The sequence below is a fragment of the Varroa destructor genome, unplaced genomic scaffold (assembly GCF_002443255.2).
Source record: "Varroa destructor unplaced genomic scaffold, Vdes_3.0 BEIS01000005.1, whole genome shotgun sequence".
NCBI classification, from domain to species: Eukaryota; Metazoa; Arthropoda; class Arachnida; order Mesostigmata; family Varroidae; genus Varroa; species Varroa destructor.
This window is the reverse complement of record NW_019211458.1, coordinates 7,112,936-7,136,512: the sequence shown is the minus strand read 5'-3', so window position 1 is coordinate 7,136,512 and position 23,577 is coordinate 7,112,936. Positions and strand designations below refer to the sequence as shown.

At 41.7% G+C, this 23,577-nt stretch overlaps 2 protein-coding genes across 3 annotated transcripts; one reads left to right on the top strand and one right to left on the bottom strand.

Annotated features, from left to right (window-relative positions):
• Positions 1-3,549: 3,549 nt before the first annotated feature.
• Positions 3,550-9,909, top strand: LOC111251858 (protein phosphatase methylesterase 1). 2 transcript variants are annotated; one of them, XM_022808922.2, is made up of 8 exons: positions 3,550-3,768; positions 4,593-4,771; positions 5,083-5,173; positions 5,467-5,651; positions 7,447-7,663; positions 7,962-8,197; positions 8,439-8,661; positions 8,857-9,909. In XM_022808922.2, exons 2-8 carry the CDS (start codon positions 4,593-4,595, stop codon positions 8,941-8,943), a joined length of 1,218 nt encoding a protein of 405 aa, XP_022664657.1. In that variant the 5' UTR covers positions 3,550-3,768; the 3' UTR covers positions 8,944-9,909. The 2 variants fall into 2 exon arrangements, with proteins under 2 accessions (XP_022664657.1, XP_022664658.1); XM_022808923.2 differs by lacking the exon at positions 3,550-3,768 and having other exon boundaries at positions 4,714-4,771; positions 5,083-5,193.
• A 69-nt stretch (positions 9,910-9,978) lies between these two features.
• Positions 9,979-17,851, bottom strand: LOC147755226 (uncharacterized). The gene is made up of 8 exons (XM_086990337.1): positions 17,073-17,851; positions 16,551-16,744; positions 16,055-16,333; positions 15,534-15,844; positions 14,601-15,344; positions 13,780-14,354; positions 12,867-13,620; positions 9,979-12,499 (listed from the first exon to the last, which is right to left on the bottom strand). Exons 1-8 carry the CDS (start codon positions 17,534-17,536, stop codon positions 10,433-10,435), a joined length of 5,388 nt encoding a protein of 1,795 aa, XP_086846463.1. The 5' UTR covers positions 17,537-17,851; the 3' UTR covers positions 9,979-10,432.
• Between the last annotated feature and the right edge of the window lie 5,726 nt (positions 17,852-23,577).

Here is a 23,577-nt window from a genome sequence, read left to right as displayed (position 1 = left end):
TTGTGGAAATAACATCGATCCCACCGATATTCTAAGCCAAATCCTGAAAACAGCAAATAACTATAATACTCATTTTAAAGTTAAAGTTTCCTCTGAAGAGTTCGAACTCAAATTTGCTTAGTTGCAGTGCGACCAAATACTGATCGAACTTCTATTTGCCGCCAAAGCATAGCGACAGAAAATAATTTCTAGTACCGTTAATATAATAATAATAATGCTTTATACCGTTTAAAAAAAAAACTTTCCGACAACACCTAACTGCATATTGGAAAGGATCTAATATACTATCAGAAATAAAGAAAATCTTAAACATTTTTGCGTGTTGCGTGAATATTTATTGTGCTAAAGCCGACAGTCAGCGACTATCAGCTTGAAGCCAAGTCACGTTTTTATGCAATGCAACATCAATTTAAAGTTGGCATCGTCTACATGCATCTGTATGGATCATGAAGTAACTAGAGATTCTGACCGCCTCGAATCATACACAATTAACATGGATAAAGTTTTTTTTGCTCAAACTGTATATTTGCACCACTTAATAAGTTCTTATAATGGTTCTTGGTTCAGTAAAGACATAGACAAGCGTTCTCCTTCTTTTGGTTGCCTCGTAGTATTGCTTTTAGCAAAAATGTAACAGTTATAGCGTCCGAAAGATAAAATACTTTCGCCCAACTAAAAGTTGTGTTCATCGATGTATAAAGTCCTGCCCCCTCCCCCTGGCTCCCCTCCGGTCCCCATTTCACCGCTGCGTGATCAGGCCCGTTCTGCTAATGCAGATTTTACCGTTCTCTATTTCTTGTGGATCAATAACAGCTACAGCCGTAGTAGTTAAAACAATAATTCGCCATAGGGTGTGCCAGATTACCAGCCAATCCACATGGCGGAGGGCCTCGTCGACACTAAGAAGTGTCAGACCGCTAGTACCCCTACTGTATATATATATATATATATACGGCTTCAGTGAAGTGATTATATATATATATATATGCGCAGTTAGTTCTAAGCTCGTACAAGCTCTCTTGGTACGTAGATAAATGGGTAGACTTTGCGGGCGAATGCGAAGACACGGCTCGTGTATCCATCTGTTTTTCATTTTGTTATGTATTCATAGTTAAAAACTGTATTTCAACATAGTAAATAAACCGTACCTTCATCGATACTTCGTAAGTAAAAGGGTAATAAAAGTAATAAGGGCAGCGGTAGTGACATTTAGCAGCCAGTGTAAAGTTCCTCGGGAAAGTCATCCTATAACGCCAATAGCGAATCTCACTTGAATTATTTTTAAAAAAGCAAATATTTTGTGAAATGGAAACTCCGAATTTTGAGGTGACCTACACAATGAGTTGTTGTCGCAGAAAAATGTCCCCTATTTTCCAGCGTAAGCCATTACGTTGTGTGCATAGATCCTTCTACGCATGGCCACAAAGTGTCTATCTGTTAGCACCGTAATCACGAAGCCTTGCCATGACTATGAGAATCACATATCAGAAACAAAGCTTTTTTTATAATATGAAGATATATAACGCCACATGCTAAGCAGCGTTCTCACTAACCAGCCTTGCACATGTATAGTGTACACAGATAAAATTATTTATTGCACTTACGCAACGATTCCTTAGCAAATTCAATGCGCAAATTACTTAGTTCAATCTGAGTCTGAATATAGTCTCTGCTATAGATATAATTCTGCGCTAACTAGTGATACCTGTCCTGGGAGCTACACTCGCTTGGCTTATACATAGATGGGTGGATATTTATTGTAGACAGATAAATAGCAGGAGATACGCTTCATTTCGAAGTCAATGATTGTGAAAACCCTAGACAGCTGGCGAGAAACAACGAACGCTATGTTGTTATCGCGTGGATATTATGCCGCTGTGGCGCTACTGTCAGTTTCGCTAACGGCAAGACCCGCTCTGCCTTTGTCAAGCTTGTTAAAACTGAATCGACCGGCCAGCTCTCAGAAATACTCATAGAGAATAATGGGTTGATTTTTTAGGGGGGAAGGGGTAAAGAGACGTTTGGCATAAGAGGACATGACGTTGTTCACGCAAAATGGCGCAACCTAGAAAAAAAAAAGCGAGAATATCAATTTTAGTGAATATATATATAAGCTTTGGTTCGTGTTAATGTAGATAAATGCTGGCACCTTTTTTCTAGACCAGTTTGGCACCTCCAGGCGTATCCTTCTGGCGGTATGTTAGCCAACGTGTGTTCTCCTAGATTGTATTTTTATTATTATTACCACTACTGTAAATATTGTTATGAGTACGTGCAAAAGCGTTTAGTAGTAGCATTGAGCAAAATGCCGCGCGAGGTCATTTTCTATTGCTTCGAAAAAGCCTAGAGAGGCTCCACTAGTGCTCTGCCTTTTGACTCGCAGACGTAGAGGCGCATATTTTGCCCTAATCCTTTATCAGGTACTAATCCACACTGTGTCAGAGTAAGTTTTTTTTTCAATATATAGTTAAAATTATTCGATTGTCTACATTTATGTAAAAAATTTACAATTATGGCTTAATTACGTATTTTGTTCGTATTTACCTAGATTTTACTACTGCAGCAAAGCTTCAGCGATTATTGTCGATCTTTGTAACTGGTCGAATGTAGATAGAGTAGCAACATTTGTTCGAAATCGGTGTTGTAGTAACTTTAATAGTGAAGTCGATAAACTTAATTAAGCGATTTTCGAGCGTATTTGCAATACTTCGGTTTGAAACGATGCTGAACAGCTTACGTACTGAACTTGGAACTTAAAACACTCACTTAGTCGCAATACCTTTAACGACGAATAATCAGCACACTTCTAGCATTAGTGCTCTTCTGGCATGCTGCAATCAATGCTTCAGCAGCCAAGGGAATGCTATACATTATTGTAACACTATACATGAAAGATAGATATCTCTCTGCCCGACTCGTGCTGCCCAACCCAAATACTAGGAAATGATTGAACATAACGCATAAGATCCGCTTCTAAGCGTAATTCCATAGCGATGACATATTACGCAAGGCTAAAAAAATTTTTGAGGGAAGATTCTTCGTGGCCCGTTAATTGAATGGTCTGCCTGAATATGAGCCGTAACATACCACGACAAACACAGCCTTCGAGCATAACGCGCCACTTTTACTACTCTAGAAAGTCTAGCTTTTCTTGACAGGCTATTTTTCAAGTTCAGTCTAGGGCTCATTTGCTAAATGAATTGGTCAATGCGATCAAAAACATTCAGGTATTAATAACACTTCTGTAACAGCGTCCTGAAAGCGTTATAAAGTGATCATGTTCGTCGAGGTATCAAGCGAATCATCTGAAATATTTGGCCCATTGCCGCCTCATTTTGAATGGCCATTTTGAGAAAGAGGCAGTGAACTAAGAAAGCACAGGACAGGGAGAGAGTCCCTGTTTTTATTTTGAATGGAATAGGCCTACTTTGCAGTCCGTAGCTTCACTTTCCGTGTTACAGCGGCTCCATTGTCAATCGTTTTTGTTCTATTTGGGTCTTGTATCGTTGTCGTCTGCTAGTGGCGGCGGTTGCCGCTATAAGAAAAGACCGAGGAGGGAAGCGAGGAGGAGGAGGAAGAGGAAGAGGTATGCGAAGCGTTCGATTTTTAGTCCGCTAGTTTGCTCGCGCTTGCGGCTCGAAGCACCGTCGACACTCACCGAGCAAAGAGAACGCGAGAGGCGCACGTTACTCCCAACAAACGAAGACAAGTCGCATTGACAAGTGCCACCATCCATCGCCCCGAGCCACTTCTGTTCCGTATCACCAAGTAAGACTCTTATTGCGACCCATCATCTAAATATTTAGTTTGGATTCGGTGCGACCGATCGAGACGAAATCTTATCGCTTCGAGCAGATATTTTTCAAAATAATAGTAATAGTACTTTCAGTTTTACCGCTATAGAGTATGTTCACAGATTATTTACGTGAATTCAATTGGTTGGATATGAATTTATCTCACATTTACCATCAGCAATCAGCACGCTCATTCAGATTCTATAAATGGTATCTACTTGTTGAATTTTAATTTAATGGTAGAAACAAACGGGCCCGTGGAACGCTGTAATATATAGCAGTAACTGGCTTTTCTATTTTTGACTTGCAGTTAAATGAGCAATATGATAGTAAAAGTATAAATGCGTATCTTCCGAAAGCACAATGCTTATTGAAACTAGAAAAATATTATCTATGTCCTTCAAATCCAGAAACCAGCAGTAAATTCTAATTGCAATAATGGTGCAAGATAAGCACTATAATTTAAGATTAGCAACTTGCTATGAGGAAAACGTCAGGATACCTTGTAATTGGATGTGTATAAATAATTTAGTGCTTAAATGTTGTGCGCTCACTGGCCGGGCTGTACGTTGAGCAAAATACAGGACAAGTACCTTTTTGCTTTCCATCAATCATGGACATAAAGTACAGCTAAAAACCTCTGGTTAAGAATGATTCCGTTTTAATTGAAAATTGAAAAATAGAAATTTACAGCTGACACACATGTATCTTCGTGACTTGGTAGTGGGAGATGTTATTGGCAGCGTTTTCACACAATTCGTACATTTCATAGAGTTTATCTTGCTTTTTGTTATCTAGATGTCATCTCTTCAGCGGGAGATGTTACGTTCGAAACTACCGGCGGTCCCTCCGGGACCCACTGGGCCTCCTCCGGCTCGCAGAGGTCGCAGGGATTATGCTCCGGTAAAAGGAAACCAATATTTCTCAGAGGAACAAGAAGTTGTACTCGATAATGGGGACGTTTTTAAGGTGTATAGGTAAGTGGCCCAAAAAGATAAAGTTGGAGCTTTAAAACACCCGAGATTAGTGTTTGCTTTATTAAATCGATTTTTGACACTTGGATTGTTCAGATTCAAACACTTACTGGATCAATAGAACCAGTCAACTTATCGGTTATTTCTCTTCGTCACCCTCTCTTGCAGCGTCCAGCACGTTCAATAAATCAATCCTGTGAAGGCTTGATTTCGTTTAGTTAGCAATATGTCAGCTTTTTGTATTCAAATGTTCTCGATTATATGTTTTTGGTATATGTGGATATGATATTAATGATTCGTTATTTTGATTTCAGATGTAGTTCGATTGACTGTCCCCCGGATAGACCTGTGCTGTTTCTTCTGCATGGAGCTGGATACAGCGGCCTGACGTGGGCATGCTTTGCGGTATGCCAACAATTATCGTAGTGTGTATTTTTATGCATACGTTATAAGGTTATAAGGCCGTTATAAGGTGCTATTTTCGATACTCCGGTTACTTCAGTTAATCCTAAAATAAGTTTGAAAATTATTTACAACATTATTCACTTTAAACAGAGGTGCTGAATTATTACTGATTAAATTTACAAGAAAATATGTTTCATAACCAGAATACGAACAGTACATTGAAATTTAGACGTACACATTTGTCTATGCTGCTCAATTAAGCGTGTTATTTTTTTTTATGTTATTAAAATTAGGCCGAGATTGTGTCTATGGTGGAATGTTCAGTAGTTGCCATCGACCTCCGCGGGCACGGAGAAAGTACTGCTTTGGACGAAACAGACCTTTCGGTTGAAGCCATGACCCATGATATTGGCCGAGTTTATCAGCAACTCTATGAAAGCCGAGAACAAAAACCGCCTGTCATTCTTATTGGTCACAGGTAAACAACGCCGCACCGTACCGATAGTTTTATATTCATTCCGTTAAACATCATATTTTCTGAGTATTTATCAAAACAAAAAAAGTCAGCTTCTTATATATATATATATCTATCCGAACGGTATTTACGAGTAAACATACAGTTGACCGTTATAGGTTGCTTCATTATTAAAAATATTTAACCATAAAATTTATAGTAAGTAAACTAAATAGTTTTCCAAGCAATTAGTAAATGTCGAAAGCATTTTTGCATTCATCGTGCAACAATGCATATTGGGACCCGGTAGCTCTATCTACTGTATCTGTGTAGTATGACCCTGAGCACTGTAATTTACCACACCCATTTTTAACTGCTTGCATAGCTTATCAATTCTTCGTTTCTTTCTATAGGCTAAACTCTCGTACCACATATACATCGGGCTCCGTCTAACACTGTCATATTGTTATTCTACCCAATCAAGCCAAAGGCGAGTTCAGAATCTCGACCTACTGGGCCTGCATCCGAGTTTCGCATCTAAACTTGTTATTATAGTTGTTCCGATCCAATACTGCATCGTCCCCCATTACTACGTCACAGTTATTAATATCTCGCTGGAGCTTTCTCAGCATTACCCTGTCTGAATGAACCTAATTGTTACAAGTCATTCTGTCACTTCGCTATGTTATCACATTATTCTATTTTAGAAATCTAACCGCACTTCATTAGTAATTCCATTAGCTTGTGAAATAAGAGTTTCCACCGCTGCCTGCAGCTGTTTTCGTTGGTCAACTTACATGATGATAGAGAAAGGCGCGACTAATCGTGACTAGATCGTGACCAATTTACTCGCTGTTCCTACAAACTTTGCCTTGAAGTAAGATTACAATCCTGTCGCTCTATAAAAGACGTCCCCCAGGGCTACGTTAATTATTCTGTATAGACATTGTAAATCAGTCTGTGTGATATGTATATAAAAAACATACCCTCAGTGAATCGATCGTCTAGGCAGTCCTCGGTGGGATGCGGTAATACGAATGTTGTTAGAAGGATGGATGACTCACAGGTTCATGAAGAGACTATTCCTGAGGGGATCACGACTAGTTTTGCCAAAATAAGACTAGGTCTTGGCGTTTCCAACTAGGGTGTAGACCAAACTACACACTTATGCTATTTCCTGAACAAGAAGATACGGCTGGAGGGCCTACGTAGGTTTAACGTGGACTTCTTGCGGAAGAACGCTAAAAAATACGTTCTCTCCTATTTCACCCGTAAAGGATCTGCAAATCCGCCGCTAAAAGTGGATACGCATCCACCTGCTTAGCCACGGCATTTACTGTCCCAAGAGCATCACGCGCTTCAGGACGACGGGAGGCTTGGTTGTGCAAACCTGCAATCGCGTACTTCAGTAGAACACCCTCACAGCGTTCAGGACTGATCACTCTGCCACTCGCTTTGGAAAACATGAAGCCCCGTCCGACACGCACCTGAAGAGACTCCAGACAATGCACGTCAAATGGAATCCACTAGACTCTAGAATATACCGGTTGCGGGATGGAAATGTTCCAAGAATTAATAAATCAATACCTTTACATAAGCGCAGAATAAGTAGCTATGAAGCGCTTATTCCTACCACCCAACGGCAAAGCTAAGCTGCCGCCCTCCACTATATATATGTAAATGCTTTAATAGCATTACCATACTAGTTGAAAATTGATAAATCCGCGGTTTGTGCATAAAAGATACGTTTTTTTTTTTTACTTGTGTGCGTTCTTGCCGTAATATATGTCTATATGCGACTATGAAATTTACGTTTTAGCATGGGCGGTGCGTTAGCAGTACACGTCGCGGCTGCAGGATGCATACCGGAAGTATCTGGCATTGTAGTAATCGATGTTGTGGAAGGAACAGCGCTGGATGCCCTGCAAAGTATGCAGGCTGTACTACGAGCAAGACCACGCTCCTTCCATAGTTTGGATTATGCTGTGGAATGGTCGTGCAGGTCGGGACAAACTAAAAATATTAATGCTGCAAAAGTAAGACTTGGCTTCAATATTTGGCCACTAAAATAGTAATCACCACATGTGATCTTATCCCAGTTCTTCGATATTTTTTAGGTATTGATTTGATATATGGGGTTGCGGGCATTATTGATTCGGCATCTTAGTTCGGAAGAAGTTGACAATTCAAAAAGCACAACTGTAGTCTTCGCCGCCATTAAGCAACGATAGTGTTTTACTCTAAAGAATCTTGATTGCATTTAAGACAGTATGTCAGATAATATTTTCGATTCTATCAGCTTATAATGTTAAACATTGGATATATCTTTCAAAGGTGTCCATGCCTGCTATGCTAAAACGAATATCTGACGGAGTACCGGCAACGAAGCTTATTAAAATGAGTAAGGTTTCTTCGCCGATTCCTACAACTAATGAGGTAGGAAACGATAGTACGGGCTCGTCAGCTGAAGCGCACAACAGCATCGGTGCTGCTGCTGCTGCTGCCGTGATACCTGAAGATAGAAAGGCGGACTTCAATCCTGTTAACAAGACCGATCAAAACAACCAGGGGTAAAGCATGGTCATTGTAATAGTTCATTCAGACTGATTTTCGATTGTCAACTCGAGCGTATAGTCTCATAAAGCGTCAAATTTTTGAGCTGGCTTTAAGTATAACTTTGATGCATGCTTTATAAAGTCGGAATTATGTATTTCTATCAAAGGAAAATTAAAACGCTTTTGATTTGTCCTTTAAAATAGTACATATTTTCCAATTTCACTGAAGCTTATTTCGTTCTGCATTCCGGCATAGATTTACATGGCGCATTGATCTGTCAAGAACGGAACCTTATTGGTCCGGATGGTTCCGAGGCTTATCTTCATCTTTCCTGGCCCAATCCTGTGCCAAGCTTCTTCTTCTTGCCGGTATTGATCGACTAGATCGTGACCTAACCATTGGGCAAATGCAAGGAAAATTTCAGACGCAGGTTCTACCGAAAGTCGGTCATGCCGTTCATGAGGATGCTCCTGTCAAGGTAGCTATTAATCTCAACGTACAGCAAATATATTTTCCAGGAATGATTAGAATTGACATCATTTGTGCCACCATCCAGTTAGTTTGTGAGACGCTAAGTGACAAACGTATTAATAAAAGTGGGAGTATCGCTGTGTCTAGTTTACTATAAATCTATAGTCAGTGAACTTTAAAAATTACTTGTTTGTGATTTTAGGTGGCAGAAGCAATTTCATCATTCCTTGTACGGAATAAATTATGTGAAAAAATCGGAGACTTTTCACCGCCGTCGGTCTGTTGTTAAAAACAAACAACTGTGTCCCTTCTTGCCTATCAACGCTTCGTTCATAAGTGGATTTATCGATCAGAATTGGACGGTTGTGCGACGTCTAGCTGCTCGCTGCTATGACATTTAATTTCTAGCAACTGTCAACTGGACGAGAATTGTTGTTAGCAAATAGCTATTACATAACGGAATGTTTTCAATAAATCTAAATGCATGCCACTTTGGTACATTAGGTATCCCAGCTTTGGAAGCTAGCATTACGTGGCGCAGTAGCATCAGCCAATGACTTGAAGAATACAGGCTCATTTTTTTTTGTCGGCTACTTTTAATCCTTGTAGATACCTTGCGACACTGCGCGTCTCTATCGTAACATAGTGATGGGACAGAACATAAATAACGTTTGTTTGGCAAAAACCCTACGACAATAAAAGTTACAGTGACTAGAGAAACGACAACAGCTGAACGAATCCATCTGAAAATACGTATCCCACATATATTGTTAAATAATATGTGCCTTTATGTATCTGCATGTGCTGCACCTTCTTTGATCTATATCGTAAGCCAAAGCTATTTAGGTGCTGAATATCAGGAGATCACAGTTTCACTATTAAACTAAATATAATAAAGGTGCCAAAGGCAATCCATGGATGATAAATGGTACCCCCAGAGCGAAGTTACACTGCACCCCTAACCTTGATGATTTCATATGCTTGGACTGAGAAATTTTGGCGAACCTATCTAGAGCCTCGTCAGCCGGTGAAGTATCGCAAAGTTGTTTAACCTTCAAGCTCTCGGGAATATCTCAAGCATTTGTCGAATTTATGGACTGTGTTCGCATAATTTTATTGGTGCGCTCTAGTAATATATTTGGGAACGATGTAAAGAAAACTAGATACAGAACTCGTGTAGGTAAATTAGAGGTCCGTGATTATAGGAAACTACTAACGGAAAATAAATTCGGGCTATCGCTTGCATTTGACTGAACTTGGTTGACTTGCTTAGTTGTTAGTTAACAGCTTATACCAGCGATTGTCACTAGAGAATAGCTGCGCATTTTTGCTGGAAAATATGTTATTATACTTTTATTAATACAAAAATACATTTCCGGTGGGTCTTTATTATACACACAAAGCATATTATCTGGTTGATACGTCACTCATTGTCTGCTGTTGCATCAGGGCTGGCCATACATTAAAATGAAACAGCACTTTTTGCTCTATGTACATAAGTGTAGAACTGAATGACCCTGTTAGTTAGGTATTTTATATTACTATACCCCGTGGATTAGGGTAACGCAAAACTATTATAATACACTTTATGTGCGAAATTGCTGCCTTTTTATCTTGTCAACATGAATAATGAGAGCCTGAAAAAGATCTCAAATGACGAGTGTATGGAGTGCCAACAATAGAAACTCCACATGTAGTACCGACGATCGTCTAACTACTACAGCTATCTGTCGACTGAATAGGGGGATGGGTGACAAAACTTAAATATGTATGTAGGCTTACGTATGTGGCGTTGGTTGGGATACACTATCGACAATCTGATTTAACACTGCTAGCACTTCCTCTTGCGAATGTCTTTTCTCTTTAGAGGTGGCTCGGCCATTACGGGATATTGTGACTGTGCCATCGTCGTCGATTCCATTGTGGTAACGTCGAGTTCCGATACATTCATCTAGGTCAGCTGAATTTTCGACTTGATCGTGAACTAAATTCAATGTGTCACAAAATTCAGATTTGTTTAGTATTCCATTACATTTTACCTCATTAAACTTTTCGTTTTCAACGTTATTATTGTTCACATTAGGACTCATCGATTCTCCAGAGTCGTATTCATCCTTATTCCCATCGTGAGCCTTATGTATATCAATTTTCTGTGGAACAACACTACTCTCTTTAGAGGGATCACTAAAGGACATGGAACTTCGAGTTGGTTTTGGTCGTTTGAGTGCAGAACCATCATCCTGAGAGGTACGCAATGAAGCACTACGTCGAACGATAGCTCCGTATATTGTCGAATTGCTCACCTCTCGCTCCATCCGACGTCGATCGGCGCATACCTTGTCGAGGACTTGGTTCACAACAGCGAACACATCCGATTCGATAAACTCTACAAGAAGGTCGGGAGATTCACCGAGCAGCTCAGGAATGCTGTCGGGATAAAATCGGGTAGCATCGTGTCGTCCGCGGTCTTCGAACAAAATTTCGCCGTCCTCAAACTTGATCTTCAGGTCGTCATAATGTAAAAATGCCTGCGCACGGTTCGTTTTAGGGATGGTGAAGTGAGTCTTTACGTGATCCCGTAGAGTAGCCGGATTGATGTTACTATACGAGCAATGCGGACAACCGTTTTCATGCTTCAGAATGTGCCGTTTAATATGATGCTGCATACCGTCTTTACGGACGCAGGTGTGCGGGCATGCTGTACAGGAAAACATTCGTCGCTCTTCTTCCAGCTCTTCAGGCTCTGGTGTCCTTGTAACCGCTTCCAGGGTCATTGGTTCCGCGTCCTCAACTAGTGTCTGAGGCACAGAAGCTGTGTGGAATAACACAGAAATCGACTGTTGTGAATTCGCATCAAGATCAAGTCCAGAGTCAGTCTTCGACACTGCAGCGTCATGCATGCCACGGTGCCGACTAATAATATCATATTTATTCGTTGCGAAGTGACATTGCTCACAACGAAAACGACCCTCACTAACATGTCTAAGGAGGTGACTTTCAAAGAGGTTCTGTTTGGAAAATGTCGCTGGACATTTCGGACACTGCTTAACGGCCGGTGTACTGAGATGATGTCGCATATAGTGTAGCTGAGCGTGTGCAGCCATATTATCTTTTTCGTCGACTGAGTATGAACACACGTGACACTTGAAGCGTCGCATCAGCTCATCGTGTAGACGAGCATGGAATCGTAGCACAACTTGCTTATCGAAGCTAGCGGGACACGCGGAGCACTTGTATCGCCCATTGGTCACTCCGTCAAAAACAGCCTTCGACTCTTGAAGCTCAGCCATTAGTAAAGCAACAGAGTACTCTTCGCTGGCGTAATTCGTGGACGAATTCTCGGAATCTTCGTCTGCCGAGATTTCTGACTTCACAGTCTGCTCTTTCGAGGCAGCTGCTTTTCGTTCTTTCGACGGTGTGACCGTTTCCTTCCCTGAGCTAACCCGTCTTTCGTCTTTCGGAACAGATGGAAAAAGGCTTGTAATTGGTTTTGATGAATCGACGGTAGATGTTGATGGAACATCCGTTGACGTAGCTGGCTGTTTTTTTGGAACCAGAAAAATGGGCTTCGATGGCCTTGGTGGCATGCCCAATTTTAGTGCCTGTTTTCGAGTGCCCGGTCCGGTGGCATGCCTGTGACAGAAGCCTAGTTTTTTAATCATGTACTCCTCTGTATGAACCTGCTCGTGTTGCTGAATGTACACAGGCTTGTTCATTGAGTATGAGCATTTTGAGCAGCGAAATTCGTCCGGATGACGGTGATGACTCAGATGACGTTTCAGTTCATTGGGGCTAACGAAAAGCGCGGGGCATTCAGGACAAGCAACCCATTTACGTTGGTTTTTCTGCAACGACATAAGAGTCATTACGCTTGTTAAACTAACAATCACCAAATGAATCGAATTGAAGGGTTGCAGTGATTAGCATATGTTATTAGAAATATCTAAAATAGATGAACAAATGTCGTTTGATATAAATAAAAAGACCCAATTTAACAAGTTATATTCATACCAGCCCCAGACTAGTCAGCCGTCATATCATATGTACCGTTTATATAACATACTAGTACATATGCACATATATTGTTAATTGATTCTTCCTTTTTCCATGTCATAATAAGAAGTTAATAAATATAAGTTGCGCAAGTTAGAAAAGTCGACAAACTTGACGTGTGCTACTGATGCTGCTGGTACGACTAGAGCAACAACTGACCTTGTTCTGGTAGGAAATCAGACCATCCCTGCGTCGCTCGCCAATATCATCTTTCTGTTTTTGATGAGTGGGGGCTTCTTTTGGTTTTTTGATGACCTCCTGCTTGGGAAATAATGGTCCAGCGAAATCGTTACTGTGCATACTACTACCTCCATTTTGACGACTTTGCAAAAGGTTAAATAATTCAGATTCAACGGCACTGCAATTGTATTTGATCTTCTTAACTGGCTGCGGACGCGACATAGCTGAACCAGCTGCTGTTTTAGAGGACGCTTGAACTGCTTTAGCCGAGGATTCCTCATCACTAGTGTCTTCTATTTCTTCGATCATCTCAACACCCGCATCGTCTTTGCGAACTCGCTGAGTTACGTGTGACCTCAGATGATTACAAAGCTCAGTCTGGATTTGGGCTTTAAACGTGCATAGATGGCACGTGTAGCGTTCAGGTGAGGTTTCACGATGCAGCAATTCGTGGAATCGAACATTGTCTTTGCTACGATTCATTAGCGGACAGAACCGGCATTTATGCATCTTGAGGGCGATGCCATTTTTAACAACACGGAACGTGCGAATACTGTCAGTCGAATTCGACTCGGTTGTGACTGAAATTTCCGCTGGGGGCAGCCAGGACCCCTCAGGGAACTTCTGGTCAGGTGCCCCTTTCTGATGTACTCTTGCGTGCTGCGTGATCAGATGGGGATGCATCGCCCAATAACTGCACTTGTCGCATTTATATTTAGCCTTCGGGTTGTACCTGCAATTAATAAGAAGGTGCGTATCATAACGTTAGTAAAAATATAGGCTTTTCGATTTTCAACAGGAAGCGTAAAGTGCGGGTTGAATGATAGTAATAATTATAACAGAAATAAAAGTACACAATGCGTGTTTCCGTGTATTTCTCTGGAATACTTACCTATGGAATTGCTTATGGTAGATGAATTGAGAGTTTGAGTTTGTTACAAATGGACAAGTGTCACACTTGAGCACAAGTCCGTTGGCCTCTGCGCCGGCGTCTCGCGTTGAATTGACAGCCTCCACCGTTCCAGCTTCGCGGCGGCGCTCGGCGGTTACGTCGGAGAAGATCGCTGCGAGACTTGTCGTTGTTATATCGAGGCCAACTCCATTTGTATCTAGAACTCCTTGAGCCCCTCTTTTGACGTGTTGCGGGTGCAAGCACATGTGCCGCTGGATTCGTCGTCGGGTCTCCTGATAGAAGTCGCAATAAGGACACTTGTATCGCATTAAATCAGGACGCGCGCGAATGTGTCCTTCACGATGCCGCTGCAAGTTGGATTTTTGAACGGTTCGGTACGGGCAGTTGTTACAGCGTAATTTGCGGGTCACGCCCGTTAGCTCTGCGTTGGACGTAACTTTTTCCACTCTATTAACTATCTGGGATGTTTCGTCCATTTGGAATACATTTCCATTCTGTCGGTAAGTAAGCTGCAAACGGATATATTTCGGGTCTACTGGCGTATCACGATGAACCTTGAAGATTGCAACAAAATAATTAGTTGGTTTGCTTCAATAAAATGTAAAGGCTTTTTGCTTTTTGGAATATGTTTATATTCTTTGTTTTGCAAAAGCACTTTTTATTTTGATAGGTATATCGTCCTGTTCAGTTGAAGGCTACCTGACCTAGATACTGTAGAAATCATTTCCGTTTTATGCGTTCTATGCATAGGAAACTAACCCAACTGTAACGCCAAGCAAAAGTGTTCGGAACAAACGTACCTGCTGTAAATGTATCCAGGCGGTGTGATGCCATTTATTAGCAAGACCACATTTGGTGCAGATGAACGGGAGCACGTTGGCATGCGCGCCCAAATGGCCAAGCATAATGTCCTTATGATCGCATGTGTACTCACAGTGGGCGCATTTTAGTGCGCCTCCTGGTGGTCCGTTCGTTGTAGGTGCTTCAGACGTTGCCGGGGATATTGTAGCCGATCGTTGTGATTGTTGCTGAAGCTGCTGTTGTAACTGAAGCTGCTTCTGCTGTTGCTGTTGCAGAGTTTGCTGTTGCTGCTGCTGCTGCTGCTGCTGTTGTCGTATCTGTTCTTTTTTCTGCAATTGCTGAATCATGTAGTTGTGCGTATCCTCTCGCTGCTTGTTTGTTCGAGCCTGCTGCTGTTGTCGCATAGCCTGCTGGATAGCTGCTACACTCTGCGCAGCGATCATCGAACCCACAGGCACCGGAGCTAACTGGGCTTGTACCACTTGTCGCGCATTTATCTGCGAAGATACAGGTGACTGTTGTTGTTGTTGTTGCCGCTGCTGTTGTTGTTGTGGTGATGTGTGAAGCTGCTGTACTGAACGATTTTGAGGAGTAACAAGTCGCTGTTGTTGTTGGTATTGCTGAATGCGTGCCTGCACAGTTGGATCGCCCATGAAGGACGGATGTATCCGGCCTTGAGTGGCCATTACACCAGCTTCGGCCTGATCATCCGGCGTTTCCATGTGTTCTCCATTTGCTGGCCCCTGTAACGTTCATCTTCAGTCTTTAAAATGCGGCCTAAGTAGTTACGTAGGTCATTTGAAAAACTGAATAAGAAACATTTCGAGAAAATACAATTGTGTTTGTTAAACTATGGCCATTTGGCATGCTGCTACCGATTTCGAGCAAGTACATGAACGAAGCTTGCATGTATAAAGCTTTGTATTAGTTACCTCTTTGATAAAGCATTGGTACTTGCTATAATCTCTCAGGCCCGCTTCATTGATACAAATGCATCGGGCAGCGCGATGAAGACGATCGCCCTTGCTTATTCGGCCCCGAATATGCTTGTTAATGTCCCAATAGTAATTACTTTTTAGGTTGCAAGCCGAACATTCAAAGGGTCGAACATTTAAATGCTGCATATAGTGAATATGAAATCGAGACGCGGTTTTCGTCAAGAAATCGCAATATGGGCAAAAATAGTGCGCATTATTGGGTGTCTTCTGTACCGAGTTCTGCAGATCTTGTTGAACAGCGAATTCTGCAAGTCCAAAAATATTCAAACATTGGTTTTTATCAGTAACAGTTCGGGCTGTAGGTCATGAGCTAAATTATAAACAATAAACGAACAGACTAAGGGACAGAAAAAATGTAATAAGCTCGGAAAGTTTACACAACAAAAACGATGTTCACTAGTATTTTCAACCATTGTTTACCCAAATATTTGATCATGTCATGGCGTGTCACTTACTTTCGCGGTCGACGTTCTCTTGCTGTGACTGTTGCGTGCTTTCCGTCACCTTCTGAATGGTTTTGTAAAGAAGCGACTCGTTTGGCGTACCACTCGACTGAGTTGCCGTGTCAGGGTGAGTACTCAATAGATTCCTGAGCATGCCCCCGGAGGGTAGCAGTGATGTTGTCAATGATGATTTTTCTTGGTTTTGGTCCAGTGGCGGGGCAGATGTTTGGTTCGATTCTTGGTCAGTGGGCGGTGTATCGTGGTATTTCGTCATGTGTTTGTTGAGATCATCTGATACGAATAGAGAAACCGCATAAATAAAGCATATGGAACGAACGCATAATTAAAATAAAGCTGCTGATTTATTGCATCTACTGCTATGTATAAACAATTAATTCAATAAAATTAAATATACGATGAGTTTTAAAGTACGGGCAGTTGTTACTATAATTGTACCACGTGGCGAAAACTTATTTGCTTTAATCTTCATTCAGTTGTCTATGCTTACTTTTCCAGACCGTCTTGTAGGGGCAAAGTTCGCACGAAAGTGGTTTGTGAATGTATTCATGCTTCTGATATTCCTGCTTAACACGAGTTGAATACGCGCAATAGCGGCACTTAAAAATCGTACCGGAGCGCTGACCGGGGGGTTTTAATGACAGCGCTGAAGCGCCGCTACTTCGCGTGGAGCTCTCCGCATTCCTGCAATAACCACAGACAATTCCACCGGTCAAATTTCTCCAGACACACGTATCACTTACGAATATTGAATTTCAATAACGTCAAGCAAACTTTCAGCCGTCACACAACTTCAGCATTGATTTGCCTTCTTTTTTCTAAGCTTTATAGTAGTGAACAAAAATTGCGCTTTTCACGGTCGATTTTTTCCAGGGAGGAACCACCTTGCTCCACGGCTTTGATTGAGCACATCCGTTAATCGCATTTTGTGGTTAGTTAGCTGCTAAGATGCTCGTTATTATCCGCCGCCTTGTTAATCCTTGTCACTCGTTTGTCTTAAGTGAATACCTACCCTCCTCCAGAAGGTCCAGCCACCGGGGTGATGCTCAATCCTAGCCTACTCTGTAGCCTGGCCAGTGCATCATCCTGGCCTGAACCCGATGGGCCTGCTGCATTATGAGGAGAACTAGTAAGAGGAAGAGGTGCTGCTGCTGCTGCTGCTGCTGCTGGCAGTACGGATTGTGATGCTGGCGGTGACGGTATACACGACGGTTTAGTCCGTAACATCTGAGCTTGTTCAGCCTCAGCTTCATTCATATGCTCCTTCTTGTGGTGCTCAAGAAGGTCCGAAAGGCTGAGAAAGCAGATTCCGCACAGGTCGCATGTGACGGCGGCGTCCCCCTCATCCTCTTGGCTTGTAGTAGCCTCGTCAATTCCAATAGAGGCTCCCTCCATTTCGCCTGGCATCGAACCGTCGACGACCAGCTCACCTCCTGTCCCACCGCTGCCAATTGCACTTGAACCACACTGCATCATCTTGCCGTTGACAAGCAACCATTCGCTTCGACACAAACGAGATAGACTAGACGAAGCCTAGCGAGCACTGGGAAACGCAGCAACCAGGGAAGCTCACCCTGGCGGCTGCCGCAGCATTATGCCGTAGCTCTGCAACAGTAACAACAACTCATGTGGAACTTAAGCGACTCGACCCGGCTTGCCTGCCTGCCTGCCTGCTCCTGTGGTCTTAGTGGAGATTTCAGTGAAGATCACCGTCCAGCCAGCGAAAACAGCGGTGGCTACAACAACAACAACGCTACTACTGCCGCCCCGGGGAGGAGGACCAACACATGGCGGCAGGATGCTGCTGTGAAACTGTATGCGGCTGCTGCAGCCACCGCTGTCTGTTGCTCTGCCCGGCTCTGCTGGCCGAGGAGAGGAGGAAGTCAGCGACAAGCTACTAGATCGTTGTAGTAGTAGAAGTGGCGGTATCAGCAGCAATGGTGGTGGTGGTGGTGGTGGTGGTGGTAGTGCTGGTGCTGGTGGTGGTGGTGCTGCTGCTGCTACTGCTACTACTACTACCACTACTACTACCACTACTACTACCACTACCACTACCACTACTGCTACTACTACTACTACTACTACTACTACTACTACTACTACTACTACTACTACTACTACTACTACTACTACTACTACTACTACTACTACTACTACTACTACTACTACTACTACTACTACTACTCTACTACTACTACTACTACTACTACTACTACTATACTACTACCATTACTACTACTATTACTGCTACTATTCTACTACTACTACTACTACTACTACTACTACTACTACTACTACTACTACTACTACTACTACTACTACTACTACTACTACTACTACTACTACTACTACTACTACCACTACCTACTACTACTACTACTACTACTACTACTACTACTACTACTACTACTACTACTACTACTACTACTACTACTACTACTACTACTACTACTACTACTACTACTACTACTACTACTACTACTACTACTACTACTACTACTACTACTACTACTACTACTACTACTACTACTACTACTACTACTACTACTACTACTACTACTACTACTACTACTACTACTACTACTACTACTACTACTACTACTACTACTACTACTACTACTACTACTACTACTACTACTACTACTACTACTACTACTACTACTACTACTACTACTACTACTACTACTACTACTACTACTACTACTACTACTACTACTACTACTACTACTACTACTACTACTACTACTACTACTACTACTACTACTACTACTACTACTACTACTACTACTACTACTACTACTACTACTACTACTACTACTACTACTACTACTACTACTACTACTACTACTACTACTACTACTACTACTACTACTACTACTACTACTACTACTACTACTACTACTACTACTACTACTACTACTACTACTACTACTACTACTACTACTACTACTACTACTACTACTACTACTACTACTACTACTACTACTACTACTACTACTACTACTACTACTACTACTACTACTACTACTACTACTACCACTTCTACTGCTACTACTACTACTACTGCTGATGCTGCCGCCGCTGAGGGCGGAGAGAAGCGCCCTCTAGCCGACATACCAGGGGAGCGCAGGAGCTACACTTCTGCTGCTTCTGCCGCTGCTGTTATGCGGGGGGGAGGGGTGCAGGATGAAATGCCAGGTCGTCGAATCGCTCGTCATTGGTTCGTGTGCGCTTGTTCTCGTTGTTTACGAAGCAGCATCGGCAGAGTAGCATCAGTCGAAGCAGTCGTGGCAGCACCGCTGCAGATACAGACGAAGGGAGCCCCTTTCTAGCACACGGGGAGGATGCAGCTGTGGACTTAGAAAGCAAAAGGCTACGAAACTGTTGTGGCTGCACGACTGTTGCCAGCGGTAGCCGTGAAACTCCAGAAAAAAGACGAATCGTTTAAACCACAAACCGTCTCAACAATCGGAATTACACATCACCTTTTAAGAATACGCTTAAAGGGACCAAATGAAGCTATGGGAATATGTATTAAGATTATGACAATGTCGTCGACTGGCCTTTGGCTAATGCATGCTTGATACAATAAAACAGATACTTAAGAATCCTAAGAAACGCGCAAGCACCTCGTAATGTGCTGCAGAACGAGTAGTAAATGCTATTTCTAACATGACGCTGTTTAAAATATAAATAATGTTTAGTTATTTCAATGTTTACTTGCAGATTAGACATTTGCTCCTTTGACCAGTATAAAGCGCACTCTAGAAGGCAGCTGAAATGCTCTATTTCTTGCTCACAAAACATCTCACGGTAACGCCATATTGCTCGTCCATCACTGATTGTGGCCCCGCATCGCTTCTCCTCCTGAAAAAAGGAGTGTTGCGACTGACTTATGTGTCTGTTTATAGGAAACACACCGAGAAGGCAGCTACGCATTGCTCCTTGAAAGTGAGCGCCACTTTTGCTCTTGCGGCAGATGGCACTTGTATTTTTTGTTTCGTATGCTATCACAGTATACATGCGTTCAAATATATCACTGTCTACAAGCCCTGTCCTACACACTAAATATTTTTGTATCGTCTCTGTGGGATTTCATTAATAACGGCTAAAACTAAAGAAACGGCAGTAGTCTATTCTTCACCATGCACAGCGGCTGAATGAACATGTTACGTTGAAACTGGACGTACGATAACTCCACTATGGCTAGATATGCAAAAGAAAACAGACATCACTTTATTTAACAATAAAATATCTATGAAACTTGGCGAAAGCTAGGCGAAGTCGAGGGGCCTGATCGTAAGCTAGCTTACTTTGAGGTAACGGGGCAAAAAGTTCACGTATCGAAAGCTGTCGAGAATGCTTTAAAGAGGAATAACAACTTGCAAACTATACAGTTGGAAGGCTTCGGTAAAAAACTGGAACAATGTAGAATCAAATTTGGAGTTGGGGTGTTCCGCGTTCCTCTTTGTTGAAAATTATTTAGGGTCACCATTTGGTATTGTCTCGAAGACAAACAGAAGTGGTTCTGCTTGACCTACCGATGAGTTGGTCAAACAGATTATGAAACGGCTTGAAAGTGATATCTACGGCTAATGCAGCACTTAGGTCAACATATTTCATGTTGTATTGAAGTGGTCAATCAACAGATCTATTATTATTCGTATTTTAGTCCTATTCTACCTGCTGGTAATAAATATAAAATCAACTTTTGAAATTTGACTATATTTAAAAGGCCGGCCGTTGGCATACCCAACAATACACTGCCGCTTCAATATAAATGCGACAGATGTTCTAACCTTTGGAGCAAGGTAGACTTAACCATATTCTGCAAACTGACAAGGCTGTGTGCATATGCAAAGGACCCACTTAGTCAAGTGGGTCCTTTGCATATGGAAGACTGTAAATTTTTAAACAAGATGTCATTTCGGCTCTCACAGCTTTTTACTGTTCGAATGAGTTCTGCTACTTCTTTGAATCGGGTCAAAAAAGACGCGGAACAAAAGCAGCCTACTGCTATCATTTAGAGGAGCGGATTTTAGAATAGTCTAAATCTATTATTTACGAAACGCTAAGTACAATAGTGTAAAAAAAAAAACCAATTATGTTTTTCGCATGGTCCTCGCTATGCGCGAGCGGTTATTTGCTCTCTTTAGAAAAAGAAGGCTACACATAGTAGAAATAGAAATTCTGTTTGTTGTTAGATTTTTCAAAAAATTATCTATTGTATACTATTGGTAGGTTTAGTGTAACTCTGAAGCACGTTTCGATGTCAAAGACATTCTATAGATAAGGCAACAATGCATAATTGATCCTAAAATGAAGCTTTTGTCGTAACTGAGGAACACAAGCCTCTTTGTGTACTAGCTAGTTCACCTTACCAGATACTTTTATGTTGACGTTCATCTAATACGAGAGCAACCTAATTACGTAAGGGATATTATGAAAAGGTTAAATACAGAGGTTTGCGCAGGTTTCTGCATTGGCATGGCTGCATTGACACTGTATCACCAGAAATTTCCGTATGTACGAATTGGTTTTAGGATTTCTAGCATGTAGTCCTTTCATGAAATATATTTACCGCTACTCAGAACGGAAAGCATAAGCGAAGTGAGAAGAGTGTCCACATTACTCCTGGAATGTCAGGAAAATGCCATACATATCAACATTGAAGGATTGAAGACAATTCTCTCCTCATTATGAGCTCCTGTTGATCTCCGTATCAGCACATTACGGATCAATATCGTGAATCGTCCAAAAGCAGTCAGTCAGTCATTCAAAGCGATTGCCTGAAACACTGCCGGGTCAACCCGGGCAGAAATTAAATGAAAAAGTACGTCATTGGAACAAGCAGATAGTGTACTGAACAGAGTGAGTTGATTGTTTTGCATGGTAACAATGCAGGTGATCTCGTCGAACGGGATAATTGATTGTCACTGAATGAAGAGTGCTCTTCTTTACAGGCTCTCTGCAACACAGAAATAAATTTCGAAAAGCGATACCTTGATAATTTGTATGTGCTTGTCGTCGCTGTCTAAGTTTGCGTTGTGGGGACACGCAACCAACCAACCAACCAACCAAATACTGCGGATACAGGCTCGGACTTATTTATAGGCTCGCTTCAACTAGATACCTAGAGGTAATGACTATTAACATCCCGTTTTGACATATACCCTCTTTCTAGATCTATAGCAAAGCTTAGATCTTCGTCCGAGGCAGAATAACTTGAGTGAATAGTACTCTGGCACATAATGCTGCACCGGTTTAAGTCGGTATAAGAATTTATTCTTTCTGCGATGATGGATTTCACGAGATGATTTCTCCATTGACTTAATGTTGGCTAAGAAAAGGTTTCAATTCGAAATCTAAATTTACCTCATCATTTGTAGGTCTCACTTCTATTTACAAAATGTCTGGACTATTTCTATTTATATCTGTAACCGCAGAAGAAGTGTTAGGGCGATATCAGCACTTCCGATGGGAAACATTCGCACAACTCAGTCTCCTCGTAGATGGTGCCACTACCGGTAAATCGCACAGCAGTTAGAACAGCTCTTGTGGGAATGATTCGAGGTCCCACACAATCACTTGCCGGAAGCTGATACTCTTTAGATAACTTCTTTGTCCGAGCTGCGCTGAATAGAAAATTGCCAGAGTATAAGGAATAACTCACGAACTTTGTCGTTTTTGGCAAAAATAAAAATCTCCGGTGAAAGAAATTGTGGCCAACCGATGCCTGTATTTTTTTTTTTCTTTATGTCGGAGTTCTTTGGGGTTTAACAAAATGGATACGGGTTATCTTGATTTGGGTCCAATAGTATAAGATCTCAAAACATTGATTTTATTCAGGTTTAGGTAGTAAAATAGGTGGTAGACTTGAGCGCACAGCATCCTATTAGCAGAAACGGTTCGCCATACTCCACAAGTTTTTCCAAAAAGAACGGCTGATTTGAGGGTGGCTGGCAAAATAACTAAAAGCGCCGTCACCTCTGGTTCGCATAGTTTGCTTAATGAAATGAATGCGAAGATCGGAAATGAAGACACCATCGAAGTAAATATCATACCATTTATTTACAACTATATGGGTGCGCTTGTCATTTTTTTGTAGTATATACACCAGACTTAGGTCAAATCAATGAAAATACATGTATAGAAGATAATAGCACTGCGTGTATGTTTGTGTTTATGTGTGTGTGTGTGTTTATGTGTGTCTCTCTGAGTGTGTGACCGGAGCAGCCGCTCATCATAGCGCTACTCCGAAAACACGCTTGAGTTATTCACTTCATTTCGATTCGTTTTAATCTAACTCGTATTCGCTCGTGCTCGTTTGCTTCGTTGTGCACAATCAGAGATAATCAAATAAGTTTCATAAATGTCAAAAACATTCTTCCATATCGTTACTTGCTTATGAGTCACTCCCTATCATGCTGTAAATAGGCTTTTTTTTTTTGTCTAGGTATCTATCTCTTTGGTACCATTCACCAGTCAGCTTTTTTTTAGTCAATTAATTATTATAC